This window comes from Aulostomus chinensis, chromosome 22 (genome assembly GCF_037954235.1).
Source record: "Aulostomus chinensis isolate RoL2024-O1b breed Wild chromosome 22, RoL_Achi_v1.0, whole genome shotgun sequence".
In the NCBI taxonomy this organism is placed as follows: Eukaryota; Metazoa; Chordata; class Actinopteri; order Syngnathiformes; family Aulostomidae; genus Aulostomus; species Aulostomus chinensis.
The window spans coordinates 24,002,955-24,018,125 of NC_141341.1; the positions used below are offsets into that span (position 1 = coordinate 24,002,955).

The 15,171-nt window shown below is 39.9% G+C and overlaps 1 protein-coding gene across 4 annotated transcripts; it reads right to left on the reverse strand.

Annotated features, from left to right (window-relative positions):
- Positions 1 to 1,276: 1,276 nt before the first annotated feature.
- Positions 1,277 to 14,983, reverse strand: paqr7a (progestin and adipoQ receptor family member VII, a). 4 transcript variants are annotated; one of them, XM_086192796.1, is made up of 3 exons: positions 14,965 to 14,983; positions 8,053 to 8,180; positions 1,277 to 5,465 (listed from the first exon to the last, which is right to left on the reverse strand). In XM_086192796.1, the coding sequence occupies exon 3, from the start codon at positions 5,436 to 5,438 to the stop codon at positions 4,371 to 4,373; it is 1,068 nt and encodes a 355-aa protein (XP_086048922.1). In that variant the 5' UTR covers positions 5,439 to 5,465; positions 8,053 to 8,180; positions 14,965 to 14,983; the 3' UTR covers positions 1,277 to 4,370. The 4 variants fall into 4 exon arrangements, with proteins under 4 accessions (XP_086048922.1, XP_086048921.1, XP_086048923.1 ...); XM_086192795.1 differs by lacking the exon at positions 14,965 to 14,983 and adding an exon at positions 14,255 to 14,285; XM_086192797.1 differs by lacking the exon at positions 14,965 to 14,983 and having other exon boundaries at positions 8,130 to 8,244.
- Between the last annotated feature and the right edge of the window lie 188 nt (positions 14,984 to 15,171).

Sequence of the window (15,171 nt, forward strand, 5' to 3'; positions counted from 1 at the left end):
CTGGATTACTGCAATTCCCTCCTATCAGGCTGCACCAGTAGGTCCCTAAAGACTCTCCAGCTGGTCCAAAATGCTGCTGCCCGCGTGTTGACGAGAACTGGTAGAAGAGACCATGTCTCTCCTGTACTGGCTTCTCTGCATTGGCTCCCTGTCAAATTCAGAATAGAATTCAAAATTCTCCTTCTAACATACAAAGTCCTCAACAGTCAGGCTCCTTCATACCTGACAGAGCTCATAGTCCCCTATTATCTAGCTTGAACCCTTCGCTCCCAGGATGCAGGGTTACTGGTGGTTCCTAGAGTCTCTAAAAGTAGAATGGGAGCCAGAGCCTTCAGCTATCAGGCTCCCCTCCTGTGGAACCGTCTCCCAGTTTCGGTCCGGGATGCAGACACCCTCTCGACCTTTAAGAGCAGACTAAAGACCTTCCTTTTTGATCAGGCTTATAGTTGGGCTGCTTAGGCTAGCCCTTAGATATGCTGCTATAGGCTTAGACTGCTGGGGGATCTCCCATGGTGCACTGGGCTTCTCTCTACTCCTCTCTGTCCTCCTATATGTGTCATACATAAATCATACTCATACGTATTACTAACTCGTCTTCTTCTCCGGAGCCTTCAGGCTCCCCTCATCCCCGATCCCGGGTGCTGCTGGAGGAGGCTGCAGACCTGAAGAGGCTCAAGCTGCCACCCGTAGCTCCACCTGCTCACGTCCCCATCTGTCCATCAGTCTCTTCCTTTTCTCTCTCTCTTTATATCTCTGTCCCTCTCTTTCCTTCTGCATATCTGTCTTCCTCCATTATCTGTCTTTGTCTCTGCCCCACTCTCCTGCTCTCTTTCTCCCCAACTGGTCAAAGCTGAAGGCCGTCCCCATTGAGCCTGGATCTGCTCGATGTTCCTGCCTGTTAAAAGGAAGGTTTTCATTGTTGCTGTTGCAGGATGTGCTTGCTGATGGAGAATTGTTGGTGTAGATTAATTGAAGGAGCGTGGTTCTAGACCTGCTCTAGTTGTAGTGTCATGAGATAACTTTTGTTGTGATTTGGCGCTATACAAATAAAATGAACTTGACTTGACTAGTTTGGAAGTCTGATTTTTTTTTTCTAAGATGATCATTGGGTAAAAATTGAGAACCACTGCTCTAACACACTCAAATATTGATACATCAGTGGATGATGATGGGTCTGGCAATAAAGTCTATCAAGTAATTATAATTGTATTTATCATGATAAAGTAATTTCTATAGCATTTCAATTAATATAAAGTTCAGGAATAGCCATGCAGTACAACACATTTGAATATTTTCTTCTTTTATTTAGAACTTTCATACAATGTCAACAATAACAAATGCAGAGCAAGTTCTTTCTCTTCACAGTGGGTTGCTTAGGGATACTTCCTGCTATGTTAACTTTTCTACTGTTGGTCTCCAAGTGAGAAAAAAGGCAGCAAGAATCCAGTCCTGATTTATCTCATAACCTGAACACAGTTCTGCCAAAGAAACAGCACTTAATAAGTAAACACATATCTATCATCACATGTTGACATGTTACTCAACTGTAGGTCTAGACATGTTAATTTTAATTAAAAAATGTTGTCGCTCTTATCCCTTAACATTAATCAGAAAATATTAGATGGACCCTGGTTGAGGGCTGTGCTGACCAAGTGCTTTTTTGTTTATTATTAGGACATATACGTTGTGTCTTCACATGGGGCCATTTTTTACAAATTCATTCAGTAAATTAAGGCACAGGTTCACTGGTCTGAGCTTACAAATAAAGACCCTAGATGCACAGCCTCACAGTAACAAATGTGTTTCATTCAGGAGGGAAATAACATCTGAGGCTCTGCAGGGAGACACATTTACATAGGCTGCCATGGTAACCAATTAATAACTGAGACTATCATTGACAAGCAGCCAGTCATGTGGTAGTCTCTCTATGTTGCATCTGTCATGGTGTAATTAATTTTTTCTTAAATCCTTCCTTTCATAGGAATGAGTACCTGGATCTACACATTTATTCCCAGAATGAATTTGAAATCTCATAAGCAAAATTATTTTCTTTCAGTTACATGATATTGGTGCTGCATGATCCACTGCAGTTTTGATGTCAGCAAGCTAGCAGACCTATTTATAATGACGCCCCCAATGTTCTCCAATCTTGACATGTTGTGGATAAAACTACATGAAGATAGAGGAGAAGGTATAGCAAGGCAGAACTCCCTGCTGGGAGTTTCAGCTAAACATTATTCAGAGGCTAATGTAACACTAGTCTGAGGTCTACATTCACTGGAGATTGTTGTCAATGTAAATACAGTTTGTGCAACAATACGAGTATCTTCTATCAAAATGGGGAAGGCAGCATACATGTCAGATTGGAAAAATGATAAGAGATAAGTTGTTGCAACATGTTCTTTGCACAGTGTGCAAAGGTTAACACACCAAACCTGATAAGTACCCTCTTTGTCAGACAACTACATTTTTTTTAGTTGCACACTGTGAAATTTTTGACATGCTGCAGACAAGATTTTGCATTGTGAGATTGTACATGTGAACCTCGGAAATCTGGTTTAACAAGAACACTAAGGTTTTTTTTCTCCTCCCAAAAATGTTTTCATTTACTGATCACCTCAGTCTTTAGTAGCAGGCAGAGTATCACTCACAGAAAGTGACGGTAAGTAAAAATCTTGAATACATTAGGGAAGAAACATTTTAAAGCGAACATGCATAGGGCAACAAGTGTCAGTCAATGCTTCAAACACAACAATGATGTGAATGGTACGTTATGGTCTTTAGAGTCAGATCTCAACCCAGTTGAACACTTGAGAGAGTATTTGAGAGGGCTACAGACAGCACTCTCCACCCTCAACAACAACAACAAAATATATGCGCTAAGGGGCACATATGAAAGAGCTGAGCTGGACTAATTGGTTAGAAATTTTAACCCTGGAAAATGTTAACTACTTGTTTCAGATATCTTGTCAACATCAGTCTGTCATGTTACCTCTCGCTTTATGCCTTAACAAGGGCAGTGCCAAACCACCATCATCCTCTGTGTTTTGGTTTGCTTCCTGCACTTGGGTCAAATTGTATCCTCACTGCAATTGAGCCACCAAAGTTCTCATGGAAAAGGTCTAAGACCGCTTGGGAGAGATGGTCTCGAAATTGTTGTTGTAGATCAGGGTATGATTATTGCTTTCACAAATGCCCAAATGAACTACACATCAATTAGAACAGACTAAATAATGTGTTGTGAAAGCATCTTATGAGACTGCGTGTTGGTCCATTAATTTGCTACCTATCTGTACATTATCATGGTATCCCTTTTTTTCCCTAATATTTTCACTCATGTTCCCCTAATGACTTAAAGGGCATACAGTTCAATTGTTAGTATGACAGAACACAGTGATTTCTTTTCAAACAGAAATACATGATACAAAACACCCCATCCAGATATACTGCACAATTAATGTTAAAATTTTCAAGACTTTCATCACATATATTAAATACAACATAGAAATATCCAACTTTCTTAAATATAGCCTGGAGGAACTACTTTTAAGACTGGGAGTGAAAAATACAGCATATAACCTTCGAAACCTAAAAATATTTAATTGATTATTTCAAATCAAAGCCTTCTTTTAGCAAAAAACATGTGCCATTCTGATGACATAAGAAGAATGTCACTTATAATTATGCAGAATTTCACATGAATTGTGAATAATGAGCGCTGAAGGCACAGTTATCGTAGTATTGAACTAAGATTATTTTAATGTTATGATAACTGATCTTCAATAAGGACAATTTGTTGCCCCTATTAGTTGCAGTCAAGTGTTCACCAAACTTTTCAAATATTCAAAAACAATTGGAACCCTTTTGGTTGGCTGAAATATGAGCACATTCCATACAAACCACATATTGGAGTAGTACTTGTTATCAGAAACAGAAGTGACACAAGTTGAATGTAAATTGTGATAATCTCATTTATTAGGTTCATTTTAAATGAACGCCCTAACATTTAAATACATTGATTGCCCATCTCCATAAGAGCCAGACAAAATAGATACCTTTCTCTCCTCTGTGTGAGCCTGCACTGTATTTTTTGTACGTCTTTAAGGTGCAATTTTACAGCCAAATGTCTCAGCATGAGCAGCTGCTCTTGAAGACAAAGGTGTTAGAAATTTTGGTCACCATGATCATACTCTTCCACAGTGCGAGCAAAGTATGGGGCCATTTTTAAAAATTAAGTGAATTTCTCATATTATGCCAATGGCAGACAGCATCTTTAAGTGATATAGTAACAACTTGTCGCAGGAGGTTTGCAGCAGCCATATACCTGATTGTTCCCTTTCAAACAGAGTATTAAGGTGCTCATGGTTCAGCTATTTGGATTTGGCTTTATTGTCTAGCATTTTTTTCACTTCCCTCAGCATCAAAGCAGCTATCAGCATGCACATGACCACAGTGACCACATAGAGTCCCACAAAAAAAGCAGCATCACCACTCCTATGCAGATGTGAGTACAGCTTCCTTCGGCCCACGCAGTCCAGGTAGGAGGCATGAATCTGACACAGGGTGCAGCAAAAAAGGAACACATGGAACATTTGATGACTCTGTCCTACAAAATCACATCGTCCAGGGTAGTAGCGCTCAAGCAGAGGGAAAGAGAAGAAGAAGGCACAGCTGAGGAAGAAGGCTACCTGGCCAAAGTGGTAGATAATGGCAGGGTCACTGCTGTCTTGAGACCAAGATAAGAGTCTGTGCACCACAGGGCTGCTGTCCCACACATAGGCAAGTGATGACGGCACCACCTGGCCCACCTTGCGCACCCAAGTGGGTAAGCTGTGGTTGCAGTATTTGCCATAGCAACATCCAAGGCATGAAAGACAACTGAGGACAGCTGCCGTGGGCATAAAGATCCCATGTATGCATCTGTAAAAGCTCTCATCCATAGCATAGTAGAAGTGAACAACAGCACTGCCATACTGGTACTGTGCCACCCCTACATAGTCCAGATAGAAGAAGGTAAAATGGCAGAGCTCAGACTTGCTTCCCAGTAGGTGGGCTGCCGAACTAAAAGCAGAGTAGGTCAGGGAGGACAAGATGAGGGTCAACAGCGGCCATGAGTGATGATCACCGACAAAATCAACAGTCTGTGCAAGCTGGCGCAATTTGACTAGAAAGACCAAAAATGCCAGCAGATGAGTCCAAATGTTGATGGTCTCATTGTGACGCTGGAACAATGACAGGAAGTAGTATCGCCAGTTTTGGTGAAGAGGCCGATATCCAGTGAAAACATAGCGCTCCCTGAAGAAAAATGGAACATCCGTGTCCTTCATGGTGCCAGGCATGGAACTGGGAACTGCCTCAGTCAGTATTTGGGGAACCTGCTTTATCTGCTGCAGGCTGATGAACACTCGTCCAATTCTCTCCATCACAGTCATTGTCATAATGGTCCCAGGCGTGGCTGCTGCTGCCTGCAAGAGCAACTGTAGCTGTTTTACATAGATAATACTCTGTAGTGGCATCAAGAATACTGGAACAATAATACTCTGTAGTGGCATCAAGAATACTGGAACAATAATACTCTGTAGTGGCATCAAGAATACTGGAACAATAATACTCTGTAGTGGCATCAAGAATACTGGAACAATAATACTCTGTAGTGGCATCAAGAATACTGGAACAATAATACTCTGTAGTGGCATCAAGAATACTGGAACAATAATACTCTGTAGTGGCATCAAGAATACTGGAACAATAATACTCTGTAGTGGCATCAAGAATACTGGAACAATAATACTCTGTAGTGGCATCAAGAATACTGGAACAATAATACTCTGTAGTGGCATCAAGAATACTGGAACAATATAAATTATTTGTGCATCTGTACAATTGATTTTAAATGTCAAACAAGTACACGTCAACATGGCATGTTGTGCAGCTAGCGAGGCAGGCAGTTTTTCTGGTTCATGAAGTACACTTTTCAGTACCAATTAAAATCCATTGGAACCAAACTAAAATAACATCACACAAATTTAATTTTAGTTTTCAGGTCTTGGCCTTTTTTTTCACTCTCAGAACAGTTTCTATCCATCCATCCATCCATCCATCGATTTTCTACTGCTTATCCTGTTACGGATCATGGAGGGGGGGGGGGCTATCCCAGCAGCCTTCGAGAGTGAGGTGGGGTTCACCCTGGCCAGTCCATCGCAGGGTATATATATTGATGCTTACAAAATAACTAATGTGAAAGTGTTTCATGCATTAACATTATTAAAATGTGGACAAAATCATAGCTCTCCATCAAAAAAAGGGTTGCCTCTGTATTTTTACTACGACTCCTGCATGATGTAGCAAAACTGTAATGTTACTGCTGGACCTGCTGACCGGTCTGGTCTAATTCAGTCTGTTTCAACTGTTTCAATATCTTGTGTCAGAGCTTGTGTTAAATGACCACTATAACATGACTGATGGCTTCTGAACTTCAAATGTCACTCGTGCTTCACAAGGGATTTACCGGTTTTACAGATATGAAGTCTAAGTGCTTACTTAGACATAAGACAGTTTGAAGACAGTACAGAGATCCCCATAAATCTGCCATACACTGTCCTCTTCCACTTTGCACCTGATCATATCATGTGGATTCCCTATTTTACTCTGAGAAAAATCCTTGCCCAAATGACTAATAAATCAAAATTAATCTTTTTTCAGCATGTACAAAAAATGCATAGCCCGATAGAGTACACACAGGCTGTATCCTACCACCAAATCCGAAGAAAGTTAATTAATGCTAACACTGAAATGATATTTAGGCTTATTAAACAACACATGTATGATATATTTTATAGGAGTATATTGGAGCAATCATTCTGTAAGCATTCACACATAAATAAATGAACATCATATCAGTAGAGTAAAATAAACACAGCCTCTTTGAGACTTCTGCTGCTGACATGAGACTGAAATGGTGAGGTGTTGCATTACAAGGAGGGGAACTCGGGGGAAAAACAAACACCTAAATGTGTGTCTTGAATTGCTTTAGCAATCGTGGAAAGAATAACCCCAAAATCTCAATACTGACCCGTGCATGAATAAGTGGCATTAAAAACTATTGTTTGGTTTGACCACTTGCCTGATCAGGCAGGTGAGCTGAATGCTTCACCATCATGAAGTACGATTTGATATTCCTTCGATCAATCAGGCTTTCGTCATTGAAAAGCCCTGAAGGGAAAAATCAAGAAACCGAGCTCTAAACATGGTGATCAACAGGCAGCCAGCTAGTACAAAGGTCTACCACCAAAAGGTCCATTTGGTGTCCTGTGTTTTCACTAGCTTGGTTAAGCGTCAGTGCAGATAGGATTGGCTATAACTGCGGGTGGGAAGCCAGATGAGGTTATGAGTAGTCACTGTCGTAGCACCTCCTCTGGTTGGTTGGAGCATGTCTCTGGATAGGGGAAGTCAGGGGGAATGGCATAATCCTCCCAAGCATCATGCCTTGGGAAACATCTTGCTGTCAGGTGAGAAGATGCAGCTGATGGAGGATACAGGTGCTCATCTGTGAGCTCCATGGAGCAGCAGAGGGAGTGGAGCAATGTCCAGAACAGCAATTGGAGAAAAATGGATGAAAATACACAGCCACTTCTTTTATAGTCTATGTTTCAAGTGAACGTCTCACTAGTTATAAAGCAGTTTCTTTACTGTCAGAGCTACAAACAACATATTTGTTATGTTGGGTGGGTTTTATGTAGTTTTTCATCATATGTTGGAAGCATTATTATTGTCTGCGTTTTTTATAAATACAAGTTTTACGGGTAAAACAGGGTTGGAGTGAAATTAGAACCTGACAAATCCGAAGACCCAAGTCTTCCCTTCAGGACAAAGAAAAGTTTTCTGTCCCCGCCCTTGTGAGACCAGGCTGCGGTGTGTCGAATGTCAAACAGCTTCATCTGAGTTCACTGAACCGAATCACGTCGAAATACTTATCATGTGTATACTAATGTCGGGGGTTGAGTTGAGGTTGGAAAAAGTTCTCTGACAGTCTGAAACAAAGACGCAACTTACTTCGCTGTTCACTTCTTGAGAAGCAAGCTGTCCACCGGTATACCACTTTATTCTGGGCTACCTTCGCGACGTCTCACCTTGTCCTGATGGCCCGTCGTGGATCTTCCACCTCTTCCTGTGACTCCTTCCTACATTCAACAGATGAAACAGAAAAACGACGATGTCAGGAAGCGCCATCAAGTTAGTTCACTAACATACAACCGGAAGTGAAGTGAAAAAAATTAAAGCGCCGTTTTATTGGCGCAACTCTGTAATCAACGAATGTGGTAAATTCCAAATTAAAGATTTTTAGTTGAGTCTGTGTATATATATATAAATATATATATGCGTGTGTGTGTGTGTGTGTGTGTGTGTGTGTGTGTGTGTGGTGTGTGTGCGCGTGTGTGTTTTCTCATAGATGACATGTACATTCATGTACTTTAAGGTTGGATTTTGTGTTGGACTGTTTATTTGTCCAATCAGGTGTGCTGCAATAGCCAACTTTACATTTTTGCATTACAAACATTGTAAAGATAGTTGTTCACCTGACACATGCATGTTCTCCATGTACTTCTGTACATGGCTTTTACAAATCAACTGAATGCCTGTCTTTAAAGCTCCATAAATTCGAAAATTGATTTAGAGAAATTTCCTCAAACAAATAAGTTCAAACAAATTTCATTCAAGTTCAGATGGACTCCATTCAGCAATGTATTTCTTATAAAGGATAAAGAATGATATAAATGCAATAAAATGCATCCTTCAACTTCTTCTCATTGATTATAGTCTATATGAAGTGTGAAATATGATAATAAATACATAATCAACTATATGCTTTCAAATTTTGCTTTTTATCAAAGAAATATTATTATTGATTGCTATGACCATAGAGTAATAATGCAGTCTTCCTTCCTAATATAATTTTAAGATCCACATTTACAAATGCAAATTTACAAATAAAAAAAGAATGTAATTGTGTTCATGAAGGAAATGGAACAGAAACTGTCAGTCTCCTCAAAAAATGATCAAAAGATTAATGTATGAAATCTTTACCCCATATTTAAGTAAACTTATTGTCATACCCTCACATCACTGTTTTTAATATCTAATTTATTTAAGATGCATTTCTTCTGTCTTTATTATTCCTCTGTTTAACATTAGCAACAACAAAAAAGAACATTATGAAAGCACTATTTTTTGACAACATCAAGGAAGCCTTGATAATAGATCAAAATCATCTCATTGCATCAAAATCTTATTTGGAGCAATTTACAAATAAATAGATTTGCCTGCAAAATGATATAAATCACAACCTCGTACCAAACATACCACACCGCAGAAAAAAACTACAGTATTGGCTGAGTTACAAACAGGGTGCAGCTAGATATTTTATGCCCCATGAAAATATGGGGGCCCATCAGCCATTGAAGTTTTGTTCACTGAGTGACAGAGACATATGGGAGATAGACTGACTGATACAAAGCTATCGTTCATCAGAGGATCATGGAAGTCATAAGAAGTTTTGCCTGTGGCTCTTGTATAGGGTCATCACATTAAGAAGGTAGATATTAAGTTATAAGAGGCGGCAGTGGTCAGCACTGTCGCCTCACAGCAAGAGGGTTTTAGGTTCGAGCCCTGGCTCCAGTAAAGGATCTTTTTGTGTGGAGTGTGCTTGTTCTCCCTGTTCCTGTGTGGGTTCTCTCTGGTACTCCAGCTTCCTCCCACAGTCCAAAGACATGCAAATGATGACTAAGCTGATAGAATACTCTAAATTGACCGTAGGCGTGGCTGTGAGTGTGAATGGTTGTCTGTCTCTAAGTGTTGGTCCTGTGATGGACTGGCGACCTGTCCAGGGTGAACCCCGCCTCACTCCCGAAGTCTGCTGGGATAGGCTCAGCCCCCCCCCCCCCCCCCCCAGCCTTAAGGGGAAAAGCGGTAGAAAATGGATGGATGGATGGATATTGAGTCACAATCAGTGGGTTTACACCAGCTGAACAGGTGTGGTCTTGCTTGATTAGACTACTCTCATTGATCCAGTATACATACTGTATATTAATATACAAGAACTGGTGCAAAACAACATCCTTGTCAAATGACACATATGAATTCAAAAGAAAATTTGAACCAGGCTATTACTATCACTACTATTGTAACACCAAACTGAGTCTTAAGCCCCTTTCACACTGCACCAAAAACATGGGTGAACATGGGTGTTTGGGCACTCTGAAAGGGTCGACTCGACTCGCGTCCACCGACCCTCCAAGCGACCCGGGTGTTTCGCGGGTCGCCTAGGCTCTGCTCGGCTTGCCTGCAATGTGAAAAAGGCAACCTGTGTTGTCTTGGGTTTCCTGCGACATTCTGATTTTGTCACTGTGTCGCCTGTCATTGTGGAAGCTCCGGAAAAAAATAAAAAAAAATGTTAGGCTGGGCTGTGCTGTGAGAGCTGCTCACTCATCTCTCAATAAAGTCTTGGCCCTCTGCCATAAGATCAGTCTTTCTGTTGATGTCCCCGAGACTCTGTTTCACTACTTTTTGTCAAACAATTTACATGTGTATGATCTTATGTGAATTAATCTATGCTTGGGAACTCCCACCAATTGGGAACCCTAACGTGAACTGCACAAGCACGATCGTGTTTATAAACAACTTGTATAGTATATTGATCTTGCACATCTTTTTTATCGATCATGGCAGCACACTGGCAAGATCATGAAGTCTGCGAGCTGCTTGCCATCCGTGATGAAGAGGAGATCCGGCAGCAGATTTCTGGAACCATTACAGAGCATGTACAGAATGCAAAGGCCAAAAACTTCCTTTACTAATACAGTTCTTTATGCTCAGCTCCAAAAAAATTTCTGGCTTCTCTAGGTCTTTCGACTCTTTTTAGATTAATTTATTACAATCCAAATTCATATTCTTTTGTGATTGTTCATAAACAGGCAGAATATTCTAACCTGCCATTGCTTGACAGGCAGAATTGGTAAAGTTCAGCAAGGGATTTTATTTTTAAAACTGACACCAGAATTTTTAGCTTGATGTTTGTATCAGGAAGGCGATTTTTAAAACTAAATTCAAAAGATACCAAATTCAAATATTAGGTGCATTAACCCTGTCAAATTGGGATAAGATTAAAAAAAGTTTCATCATCGACAGAAAAACAAGACATGGTATAGATATGTAAGAAAAACTTTAAATCTAACTAAGCATTTGAAGTAAGTGAAAAGAAAAAAATAATTTAAATACATTATTACATTATTTTTTAAATCAAACTAGCAGAAATTACACAACACATTGTTGCCAAGGATCTTTATGCTGACAAAATACTGCTGGTTCTGTATCCGTGTGTATAATGGCTCTATAAAATACATGTTCTTTAGTGTGCATTGCCATAAAGTGAACATATTGGTGACTGGATTTACACAGGGCACATGTGTTGAGAAAACATCTCATCCTGTCCCATCATTCAAGCTCTTTTTTTGTCTTGGTGCCTGCTCTATTTTAAGACTTTTACTCATTTAAAGAGTTTCCTAATAAAGCGATTTAATATTCTCTAACAAACTGGCGACCCGTCTAGGGTGTACCCCGCCTCTCGCCCAAAATGGATGGATGGATGGATATTCTCTAACTATGTCTGGTAGTTATCCAAATTATCCATCAGGTGGCAGTGTTTTCTTCTGTGAACCTGGAGATTTTGACATAGCAATTGATTCGAATTTTTATTATGCCTTTGTGAACATCCAGAACAGGAAAAACACTGTTGTAATATAATATAATATAATATAATATAATATAATATAATATAATATAATATAATATAATATAATATAACACCAGTTTCAGTACTTCTGACCACCTACAAACATTATTATATACAAAATAAACAGCTGGGCCCAACACAGACCACTGGGAGGCACAAACAATGTTCACACATGATGAACAAAAATTGCTCTCATCTTCAGATAGGTTTTGATTAACTACACTCTAATACCTCTAATGCTATACCTTTTAAGTTTATTTATTAATATTTCATTGTTGATTGTGTCAAAAGACTTTTTGATGAAAATAAGTTGTCCAACTGCATCTTTCTTTTGCTCAGAAGCGGTTGTGATTACTTCAGTTGCTTCTATGATAGTGAAAGATGTTATTCTGCCTGTTCTGAAGCCATACTGGGTATCAAAAAGTAGTTTATGTTTTGTTGTGTAAGAATCCAGTGTATTTTTGAACAATCTTTCAAGTGTTTTAGAGAATTGTAGTGTGGAGACAGGTCTGTTATGGATAAATGAATTAATGAAATCATCATAAAGCTTTTCAAGTGATATATTATCATGTTTCAAAGGGCTGTGTAGCTTTAATGTAGTGTGTTAATTTGTGTAGTCTTCTTTAATCTGGTACTTTTTCAAATTAAAACCACAATTTTTACTTATTGCCTTCTTTTCTGTTGTAGCTTATCTGATAAATTCTCTGATAGATTTCTGCAACACTCATTTCCTTGCAAGATAATCAAAGCCCAGGGAGGGGAGTTGGAAGCAAGTGGGCACTTGACATTTTACTTTTCACACCTTTGACTGAAAAGGATAACGTGTCACCAACTTATAGTCACTAAAGCACCACATCTTCTGGCCTAATTGGGTTGGATGGCTCAGCCAGATACCGAGGTGGCATTTTGCTGGAGAATTCCCTCAGCTACCCAATGATGAGCCCATGCCGCTTTCATTTATCAATGCCTGCCTGCTTTTGCTGAGTACTTTGTTTTTACCCTTCGCACAATATATCACCTGTCACATCTAATGGGACCCAGTCAGGAATACAAAGCGCCCCAGCAGATCCCTTGGGTCTGTCTTTGTTTCCATTTCTGCCATTGCCATAGATAACTGCTTTGCTACCCTCAATCTCTACTGTACTGGGCTCCTCTCTTTGTGCTCTCTGGTCCCATTAGATTATTATGGTGCAATTATGTGCTATACAATTAAAACTAGAACCTCAGTCATAGATGCATACATGAGTAACTGGCTGTATCTGGAATTGATTACTAAAGTACTATCCATCTTAAACAGGAGAATATAGTTCCTTCCAACTGCACTGTTAGTGGCAGATTTAGTCATTTTGGAGCCTGAGGCAAACATTCTCAGGGCCACAGTGAAAAAGGTTGTTCATCAAGTCAAGCCAATTTTGTTTGTATAGACAACAACAAAAGTTATGTCATGACACTTAACAAGCAGAGCAGGTCTAGTACCACACTTCTTCAATGAAATTACATCCAACATAGCATGAGCAAGCACAACAGGCAACAGCAGTGACGAAAACCTTCCTTTTAACAGGCAGGAACGTTACCTGTTACCTTTTGCAGCTTTGCTAGAAACATCCTACCTTCCTCCTGCTTCCTTCCTTTTTCAGTACCGCTAAGTTGGTTTCTCTTCATTGTCACTTCACCTAATCATTTGTCTCTATTTGCACCATAAATAAATGCCGTCAATGCACAGTAAGATTATCACTGAATAACCTAATATCTTGCTCGAGTGCACCTCAGTCTGACAGTCGAACATTGAGATAGGTGGAAAACTGACTATTGATGGCATTATCAATAAGGGAACATCAAGCAAAAGGAGAGAGCACGAAGGCCAGCTTCACTCAAACCTGGATGGATGATGCATAAAACCTGTCACCTGAAAATCAAGAGCCAGCTAGTCAAGGGTTACACTCTGATCTCATAACTTCCTGATGCTGTTCATTTGCCTGGTGGTTTACAATGCCTCTCACAATGAATGAAGAGATGAAAACACATTCATATTCCGATCTCTGTCATGGGTTCTATGTCTGCCAGTGTGCTGAACAGTCGTCCCTTCCTCTTTAGCAGAGAATATCTCCTTGCTCCACTGTTGATCAGGCTACTCCTGCTTACTGTGAGTGGCGCCTAAAGGGCTAAGGTTCAATATGTGGGTTCTATTAGATGCAGGTGATGAATTATTTGCATCTGCTGATACAAAAATAACAAAAACACAATTATTTTGTGAGATATCACGTTATCCTGGCACCGACCAGTGTAAGCATTATATGCTGTTGAGACTCTGTGCTGCAATATTGCTGATATAATGATCAATGACATCTTTCTTATCGCAGCACTTTTGTTATTTCAAAGTTTTATTTTGAACTGGAAGAGTCGCCAGTCCATTGTAGGGCAAATATATATTGACAGACAGCCATTTGCTCTCAGAGCCACACCTACGGTCAATTTAAAGTATCCGATTAACCTCGTCCCCTCTTGCATGTCTTTGGACTGTGGGAGGAAGCCGGAGTACCCAGAGAGAACCTAGCAAGCACAGGGAGAACATTCAAACTCCACACAGCCAGGGTCGAACCCGAAACCCTCTTGCTGTGAGGCAACAGTGCTAACCACTGCACCACAGTGTTGCCCTAGTACCACATCCTTTAGTGAATGTACGCACATCCTGCAACAGTGGCACGATGATGAAAACCTTCCTTTTAACAGGCTGGAACGCCAAGCAGATCCAGGCTCAATGGGAAGAACTTTTTGAAATATGAAGGTGCCTGATTGTTGAGGACTTTGTATAGTAAAAGATGAATTTTGAATTCTATTCTGAATTTGACAGGGAGCCAATGCAGAGAATCAGCTACATCTATAAAATTGGGAAATTGGAAAAATTTTTGTCATCTTCTAAAAACCTGATGAGCAATAGAGACAATTCTTAAAGAAACAGCACTTTGATTTAAGAATAGTTGTGCATTATATCTTAAATTAGGAGTGGAGGGAGTGATTTGGAAATTTTTGATTTCAGGTGGAATTGTGGCAACACATTTTTCCCTTCATTTTCCTTTTCCTCTATAATATTTTCTCCTATTTGTCAATGACATCTGACCTTTTTGTCAGATAGGACACTCCTGTGTCTAAAGGAGCTATTCAAAGAAGCGCTTAACCTGCTTTCCTTTGTGTTCTGAAGAAGTCAGACAGAGAAAAATCATGGCGGCTTGAAAAATACTTCCGGGTCAGGTCACTCGGCTAAACTTCTTGAGAAAAATTGACTATTCGTACGCATCCTGGTGTCGAGTTACATGGATAAAAGTATCAAGCTTCCGATTTTAATTATAATTTTTCAAAGTAACACATCACCTTGAACTAATTTA

Coding starts and splice junctions, on each gene's coding strand:
- paqr7a (XM_086192796.1), bottom strand. CDS start 5,438: ATGACAATGACTGTGATGGAGAGAATTGGACGAGTGTTCATCAGCCTG.